The sequence below is a fragment of the Capra hircus genome, chromosome 4 (assembly GCF_001704415.2).
Source record: "Capra hircus breed San Clemente chromosome 4, ASM170441v1, whole genome shotgun sequence".
NCBI lineage: Eukaryota > Metazoa > Chordata > Mammalia > Artiodactyla > Bovidae > Capra > Capra hircus.
Window position 1 is genome coordinate 109,834,562 of NC_030811.1, and position 9,309 is coordinate 109,843,870.

The following is a 9,309-nucleotide window of genomic DNA, read 5'->3' on the forward strand; positions in this document are numbered from 1 at the left end:
CATAGCTTATATCCAGGACTAGAACCCAGATTTCCTGATTCCTAGTTAAATGGACTAAATCTTCCACTGCACAGCATTATATATATATGTCTCCTTCCTGAAGCTTCATTAGTATACTTCCTTGAGTTATACACCTCATAACTTTCAATGTTAAAGTATCATTTTAAATCAATCTTTATTAATAATTTTATACCAAAGCATATCACATTTTGTTGAGATCTACATATTATTTCCAAGTTGGTAATGATAACCATTGTCTAACCATTATCAATTGATATTTAATGAATTTTCTAGTCTTTATTTCTTCAGTGAAACAACATTCAGTGGGTACCTATGATATTTTGCAGCTCTGCGACCTCTTGGTCATCTCCAACCCTCAAATTGCAAGATTGTTCCTCCTGTTCCCTGTTTTAACTGATACATTTTATTCCTTCATTCATCCATCAACTCCTTCCTTAATCCAACAAAAATATACTGTACATTCATTATTGCTAGGGACTATCCTGAAAGCCTGAAATAGAAATGTAAAGCATTTCTGTTAGCAGCAAAGTATCTCTTTAAGAATAGTAAAAACTAATAAATAAATAGGACTTAGGTCACCCCATCTTTATATCAGTTCCTGTGAATGTATATCCCTGCCTCTTGAATTGGCTCAGGCGGCATACAAAATAAATATTTTCATCTAAAATAATATCAGTATAGGGCTAATATAAAAATCAGGTTCAGGCAGAGTATACTTTGAAAACACGAGAGAACTGCAAACATTTATAAAAATACCTCAATATTGATTGTGTCTTAACCATGACGCTGTCTCTGAAGTGGCAGGCATAGAAAGTGGGCCCAGAGGTGCGCCTGACAGTTGGAAGTCTCTAGTTCAAGTGTGTTATCTCTGCTTTTAGAAGTAAAGAAACATCTCCATTTTAATTAGTATCATGTTACTGGGGGAATGTACCAGTGTGACATTTCTAATAATATAGAAACCATGTACTGTGCCAAATGTAATATCATAGTCCCATGAATGGTAGGCATCTGGGCCTCAGCTGGGCCTTCTGTGAACATATTGTCTTACAACACTGAACACGGGCAGGGCAGTTACTCATGCAGAAAGTGATTTCCAGCCACATCTGAGATAGGGCTGTGATCAGGCTTTGCCTGACTGAATGTTACATTTTAGCAGAAATCTAGGGGGCTGATACGTCAGTTCTACAGTGAAGATAAAGGTTTTAATTTTTCTTTATTATCCATTTGTGGTCAGTGATTCCTGCCATGGAAATGGATAAGATAGACAGTGGAGGAAAGGATTTTTGAGAATTCCAGTACTAGGTGTCAGGAGGTGACTGTGAGAGCACGCTTAGGTAAAAAACATTTCCCACACCTCTTCCAAGACAGTGGACATTGACCATCCAATCATTTCAGTCAGTTACTAAGGAACTAAGAGACCTTAAAAAGATGACTACAGCTATGTGCTTAGTTGCATCCAACTCTTTGAGACTCCATGGACTGGGGCCTGCCAAGCTCTTTTGTCCATGGGATTCTCCAGGCAAGAATACGGGAGTGGGTAGCCATTTCCTTCTCCAGATTACAGCTATCAAGATGCCCAATTTTCCCTAGCTCTGTACTCACCACTTCCCTTTCCTGTCTGTAAGGGATTCTCCTTATGTCCCTATGTGCTATTTCCAGATCAGTAATGTTATCACTTCATATGCAAAGATAAATTTTTCTATTTAAAAATTCTTTCAATAAAACGTGGTTTTCAAAAATACTGCCTTTCTAGAAAACTCAAGAAAGTCAGCTTCAGGACCCAAAGCTAAGCTATGATTTCTTTGTCCTAGACAAAAAATGATCAGAACTCCTGAGATAAAGCTCAATTCAACAGCACATAACTGCAAGTTCTTACAATGAACTTAACAGGAAAACAAAGGCCAAAGACAAAAACATCCAAACAACCACGAAGATTCCAACCTGATTTTCTTTTTTACAAATATAGAAATAGAGACCTCAAAATGTTACCCACCCTATACTGTTAGTTACTAATAGAACCAGGTATAATCATTATTCCTTCAAGCCATCAGGACTCGTATTTTTTTACAGTTGACAATAAATAAATTGGCATAATCAGGAAAATGTGACATGATCTGTGTTAATTGCTTTTATAACTAGCAATGCATTTATACAATTCAAAACTTTGTGTATTCTACTTTCCCCATGGGCAACTCCTTATATTTCTGATGCCTTTCAGAAGCAACCAAAGTCTCCTCTGTTTTTTTCAAATAGATTCAATGCCCATATTCTTGTGATCAAAGCACTGTTAGGCTCAACCTGAGGTATTGTAGGAGATAATTGCCCTTATTAAACTGAAATTATTGAAGTGTCTTTCACATGCTGCTAAGGGCCTGTTCTTACATGTGTGGTTTACAAATGGAAGCAGATTGCCATCTCCACACAAAAGGATAGCTTATAATTCTGGAATACAATGACAGGAGGCGATGAACATTTCTGTCATAATTTTTAAAAATTAAAATAGACTTCAAACCCTTTGGCCTCATGCTGGGTACTTCATTAGTATGCATGGATACTCCAGTGGCGATTATTTTAAAAAGACGCATGTAAGAATTAAAGATTTTAAAATTTAAAAAAAATTAAAAATTAAAAAAAAAATTAAAAAAAAACACACACACACACACAAAAAAGAATGTACATGTTAGCACATGAAATACCAAAGAATTTTTGAAAAATATTAGTTTTCTGGTACTTTTCTAATATATTATTAATTAAATGTGTTAAATATAAAAAATAAAAAAATAAAAAGACAGATGAGGCAAAACAAAGGACTTCCTTTTTTTTTTTCTCTGCTGGGCACTGTCCGCCTCAGACACATTTAAATATCTGTGTTACGTTTTAGCTATAAAGACAACGTTGGTATTTAGGAGATTTTGAATCCACAGAAACTATCAGTTCCCTTTGTCTGGGGACAGTGCTTCTCTGAGCTGTATATTTCCTAATTCAACAGGGCATTTGACAGTTCCTAGAAAATAAACTCGGCATTTAAGGACCTATGTTTAATAGACAGTACAGCCCAAAAACTGGAAAGCAATTGAAATATTTACTAGGTTATTGAAGAGGTGCTAAAGGAAAAATTCCATGGCCACAGGTATTTAGCTGAAAGTATAACTCAGGAGGGATGTTCTTTCCCAAATGTATTCAGCTATGGTTCCATATCAGCCCTTTCTTATATAATCAATCAAGTCTCTTCAATTCTGTAACTCTCCATACTGCATAGACTGCAAAGCAAAAGCTCACAAACTGAGAGGGAAACATGGTAGCTTTTTCAGAAGTGAAGTAGAAGACAAAGTGGGTGATTCAAGAGAAGAGTCTGAACTATTCATTCATCAACACCTTTAATAAGTGCATTCATATTTGAAAATACATTCCTAGGGTAATCTTCCCACCAAGAGTATTACCTTTCCTTTTCCCCAAAAAATTGAACACACTTTTCCCAGCACAAATCACAATGTGAAGAAAACTTTCATTCGCGTTAACATCCTATATTTTCCAGGCTGTTGAGGACTCTCCGTGGAGACCTAGCTTAGAATATATGAGAAATAACTGAATCTGAGATCAGAAACTATGTCATTAAGACCTCTTTTTATATCCTTGGCAACACCACCCTCCAGAGATATACATCCACACGCATGACAGAAGAGTTTCCTTCAGTCTAAAGACCACCATCCTGCCATAATAAGGGTATAACAGTAGGAATACTAGTAGCCTCCTTGTTTGGTATTATACTTACATCTTAGAAGCCACTCGATTCATACTGTAGCCATGTAATCCATCAGGCAGCTAGGTGAGACAAAAAAGTTGTATTGAGGAAAGTAATCTTAGAGGGGTTAACTATCCTGCCCAAGATTTCATGGCTAATGTGGGCAGAGCTGGTTTCTTGACCCAAAGTTCAATACTTGTTCATGGCATCAAATGAGACACAGTGAAATGGCCTTGTCAGTGGAACAGGCATTGAAAGGTGATGTGATGTTACTATTACGAGTGTTTGCTTCTGGTAATTCCAAAATCAGCAACCCACTGTGGCTCCCAAACAGTTCTCCAAATCATACACCGTGGCGTGAGAGAGAATACCTAACAATAAACGTAGATGACCCGGTGCTTTGTAACTCACCTCAGGGAGGAATTCAAGTTCTCCAAAACCTGTGTTTCTAAGTCTTATATCAAAACTCAGGCTTTCATATTTGCATGAAATGAAACTTCCATTTCTTCCTCAGATTCAGTCTAGACATTTTTAGCACCCTCACCCTAATACACTGGATGTCAATACACTAATTACAATACAGTCATGGATGGCCATTTTCTTGGTGTTAGAAACTCACTCTAGAATGGATGTTGACAACCATTCAGAAAACATTTATTGAATAACTGCTCCTTCCCACACACCATGACATCTAGCATTACAAAAAACGAATAAGACATGGTTTGTTAACCACTAACTAGAGTTTTATTGGGCACACCTCATTTCAAGCCATGCTGGATAAAGGAAAATCAACAGTATAAGGCCATTATCATAAAATCCAGAGCTGTGAAATGGCTTCCAGATATTTTTTCATGACCAATAACGTGTAGATTTAGATCAAAGCTTCTGCCATATCAGAAGTTGTAGCAGATAAAAAGTTTTCAGACTCTCCCTTCCTAATATGATGTACATGCCATATTGAATATGAAACCAAATCAAATTTCATTCATGGTATAAAAGCTCTAATGATGAAACTTTTGCTCAAAAGAGCAAATAACCTTGCCAGGGGCAGCTAAGGCAAATTACTCAGTCCTCCGGTATGCAGATTCTTCCTCCAAGATGGTATTTCACAGCCAGAGCCTTTCCCACACAGCCCTTTTAGATGAGAATTAAAAATTCAACCTCCCCAAACCTCTGATGAGGGCTTTCCTAGCGGCTCAAAGGGTAAAGAATCTGCCTGCAATGTGGGAGAGACCTGGATTCCATCCCTGGGTGGGGAAAATGCCCTGGAGAAGGGAATGGCTACCCATTCCAGTATTCTTGCCTGGAGAATCCCATGGACAGAGGAGCCTGGTGGGCTACAGTTCGTGGTTCACAAAGAGTTGGACACGACTGAGCAACTAACACACACACAGCCTCTGATGAGCGCCGAGAACTATGCTCAGGGCATTCCCGGCAGTGATACGAACAGAAGGTTCCCTTTCATCTTCCAGGTCCAGGCCGCCCTGAAGCGTCAGTGGAACCAGTACCAAGCTCAGCGCTGGAATGGCCGCCGCCGGGCCCACCGTGCGGCCAACGCCGCCGCCGCCACTGCCGCCGCCGCTGCCGCCCTGGCTGAGGCTCCGCCCATCTACATCTGCCACCAGGAGCCGCAGAACGAGCCCGCCGACAACCTGGGCGAGGCGGGTGCTGAGGTCATCCCTATGGAGGGAGGGGAGGTCATCTCCATGAAGGGTGCTGAGGTCATCGCCGTGGAAGCTGCTGCTGAGGTCATCGCCGTGGAGGGTGCTGAGGTCGTCGCTATGGAGATCATTGAGCAAGAGTCATCCGCTTGAAATGTGACGCCAACAACAGCCTTGTGATCCCTGTGCCCTCATTTCCTGGGAGCAAGACCGACCCTGCATCGCAAGTGATCTCCATCCTCCCAGGAGCACACATCTCATTTGTGAGAAGTATCAAGTGCATTTGTCCATAGTGAATCCAAAGACAGTTTTACTTGGTACTCTTGCTACTGGGAGACAGTCGAGGAATGGAGTCTCCCTCTCCACCACCTGTGAACTCTGCAACGCCTGTGAACTCCTGTGACTACCATCTTTCATCCAGGACTGAGATGTACAAATGTCAGAGTAAGGTAAGCAAAGTAGCCGAGTAAAACAAAAATGGACCTAGTTCAGATCCAGGGTGCTCCTTGTTAATCTTGAGCCATTTCTAACCTTTGAAAAGGTCAAGTCACCATCAATGGTTTTCTTTTTAACTCGAAACTTTTAAATTAGGATACTTTGGTATTTGGCTATGGTTCTGATTTTTTTATTCCTTTTTTTAATTTCAATCGATTCTGATGTTACTCAGATTTTTACCATCCACAGATACACACACAATGTAAACTGCACAAATTACAACTTGACCTCCTCAAAACAAAGTGACTTTCTAATGTAGAGATGATTAAGTTTGTGGGGAAAAAAGACCTGCATTTGGCAGGAAGATGTAAGGCTTTGAATGAAAAAAAAAAAGTCAGTTTGCTCCAAATATTAGATGGTCCTATGTGTTCATTACTTTACTAATACTGTGCGCTCAGCTTGGTCTTGGGCAGGTCCTGACTTCTGTAAGAAGAAACTGGCTTTCGTGTTGAATGTGCTTTGGTTACTAACATTTATAAATTGGGAGGTCACAAAGAATCCATCACTAAATTTTTCATAAAACTGCCAAAAAATCGAATTCCTAGTGGAAGAGAATACTCTCTCTAAAGAGAGTTTTCCACTTTCCTAAACTCCAGGATTTATAAAGCAAATCACTCGAGGTTTCTAAACCTCTTGCCCTTGGGTGCTATCTAGCAGTAAAAGATAAATTTGTTTAAGATTGGTAATTAAAAGACTCCATATAACTCCATTAACTGCTTTCCACCCAGCTTCTAAGCTTAACAAGATCTCGGCCTTTTCCAGAAAGATTCAGTGGGGCTAATTAGAAATCAGTTTGTAGTTGACCTCTTGTTTGATGCTATTAGTGAAACAGGAGGGGGAAAAAAAACAATTAACCACTGCAAGTTTAACTGTACACCAACTCATTTAACATAAGAGTTTCTCATTAAAATCCAATGTTATATTCCCATACTTGTCTTTACTTTCATATAAAATCTTCAAAAATCCCTGAGTAAACCAGTATCATTATGGCACCTGAGATTAATTTGTGAATTTGCAACAGTACTCAGTTACCCTTATGTAATTTGTATTCTAAATGAAGAGATAAATCAAAGCCCTCCACATCTCAAGTCTCAAGTATGTGCTCTTATGCCACTGCCTTTCAGAGATGATATAGTTTTAAGAGATGATATACTTTTAAGAGATGATATAGTTTTAAGAGATGATATAGTTTTAAGAGATGATATAGTTTTAAGAGATGATATAGTTTTGGAAAGACAAAAGAAAAATATATTCTTTCAGAGAAAATGTATTTTGGATACTAAAGTAGCTTATGTCTCCTTTACTTGAATGTAAGGGAGGATTTGAAAAGAGGGTATTTTTCCAATCACAGTGTTTATGTAATAAGTGTTCCTATTTTTGTTTACAAACATGGAAAACAGTATTTCTGGCAGCTCTAGTACAAATGTGATAACATTTTGCTGAAATATTCTAAATGCTATTGTGCTAATATAGTAGTGGCTGAATAAGATCAAACAGCTTACTATAGAATTGTGCACAGTGCTAAAAATGACATGAAATGCTTGCCCTGTATCCATGTATGAATTAATAAAGAGTAATGATAAGCAAAAGTTGTATGTGTGTTTCAGTTGTGTCTTTCTTTGTGACCCTATGAACTCTGGCTTGCCAGGCTCCTCTGTCCATGGAGTTGTCTGTGTGCAGATTTTCTAAAGAAATATATCCATCTCTTCATTCATTCATCTCATCTCCTAAGCTCATTCCATATTATCTCGGATGCGAACATCTCATCTTGTTTGTATTGCAGGAGATGGCAAGATAATCCAAAACTATAAATTAGAAAACCATATGCAAAAACACCAAGGTTATTGTCTTTGTCAGTGTAGCCATCTTCAATCTTCACTTCGACTATAACCTCCAAAGCACAGTTCTCATACCCTTGTCGATGCAAAACCACCCAGGACTATCAGCCTATTTTGTGTAAGTTTGGGAAGCACAGCTAAGAAATCGAGAACAAGAAAGTATCACATTCTTTTATCATTGCTGTTCTGTTTTTTTTTTTTTTTTTCATTATTGTGGGACCAGACTTGAACTGTCCAACATCCCATCAGATCATTAGAATTGTTACAATCATTGATTTGTAAGATAGTTTTGGAGATTAAGGCTGGATAAAAGGCAACAAATTAAATATCATTAGAATGCATAACAACCACTATTAGAAAGATTTTCAGATCTGGAAAGCATGAAATGGAAAAAATGAGGATTAAATGAGAACCATGATGAACTAATACAGGCAAACAGAAGCAATTTGTAGGTTCTTCATGCAATGTAATAGCACCCAGAATTGCTGGCCTCTGGAGATCCGGGGAAATTTTTCATCAAGGATACATCAAGACTACATTTTTCCCTTTGTGTTCTACTGGGGAATACAAATAAATATCATTACCCTTGTGATGTTGAACAAAAATAATTTCCCATCATACCGTAAAATCTGACTCTCCAATAGGGTAACTTGAATTCAAATGGTCAGCTGCCTGCCAGCTTGGGCCCAAAATCGACCTTTGGATGTATGTTGATACCATGGCTTCTGGAGGAAGGAAAGATGTTGGAAAGAAATGATAGAAACACTCATCACAGAGCTCCAACCCTTCTTATTCATTCCTTCATTCATTATCATTGATTGAACAGATGTTTCATACACCTTTCATCCAGCTATATAACAAATATTTGCTAATAGTAGCCATTATGAAACAATTTCTTTGTGTCAAACCTGCCAAGTGAACCCATACCTTTAAACCATGCACGTGTGTGTGCTCAGCAGTGTCTGACTTTGCAGCTCCATGGACCGTAGCCCTCTGTCCATGGGATCCTCCAAGCAATAATACTGTAGTGGGTTGCCACTTCCTCCTTCAGGGGATCTTCCCGACCCTTGCGTCTCTGGGTATTGGCAGTCAGATCCTTCAGTGCTGCCTGGGAAGCCCACACCTTTAAACCATAACCACTGATATCTTCGGGGCGAAAGAACACACACATGGGGTGGAAAACCAAAGCAATACAGGGTTGGAGGTGGTAGCTGAGTGTGACCTTTTCTCCACATTAGCCCTGAGTGGGACAGTTAAATTATAAGAAATATTCTTAGAACAAGATCCCTTCCTAAAGACTTAGCAAGGACTCATTTTCTTGACAATAAGGTCTAAAATAGTAGTTCTTTCATTGGCTAGGTTACGGTTCAACACCTTACGATTGTAATGAACACTTCCAGAGTTTAAGATTATTCATGAAGAGGATGGATCAGAAGACATATTTAGGAAAACATACTTAGATAAGCTCAGAAGGAAACAATCATTTGTCATTTAGAGAGAGGAAACAAGATGCCTCCCTCCTAACTTAAGCTTAGGAAAACTGATTTTACTG

The 9,309-nt window shown here is 38.7% G+C and overlaps 1 protein-coding gene across 1 annotated transcript in view; it reads left to right on the forward strand.

Moving 5' to 3' along the window:
• The window catches only part of CALCR (calcitonin receptor), a 113,745-nt gene extending 106,237 nt beyond the window's left edge, over positions 1 to 7,508 (forward strand). Inside the window, exon 14 of the mRNA XM_018047421.1 lies at positions 5,236 to 7,508. Coding sequence (XP_017902910.1) covers positions 5,236 to 5,577 — 342 coding nt within the window. The 3' untranslated portion in view covers positions 5,578 to 7,508. The remainder of the gene's footprint in view (positions 1 to 5,235) is intronic.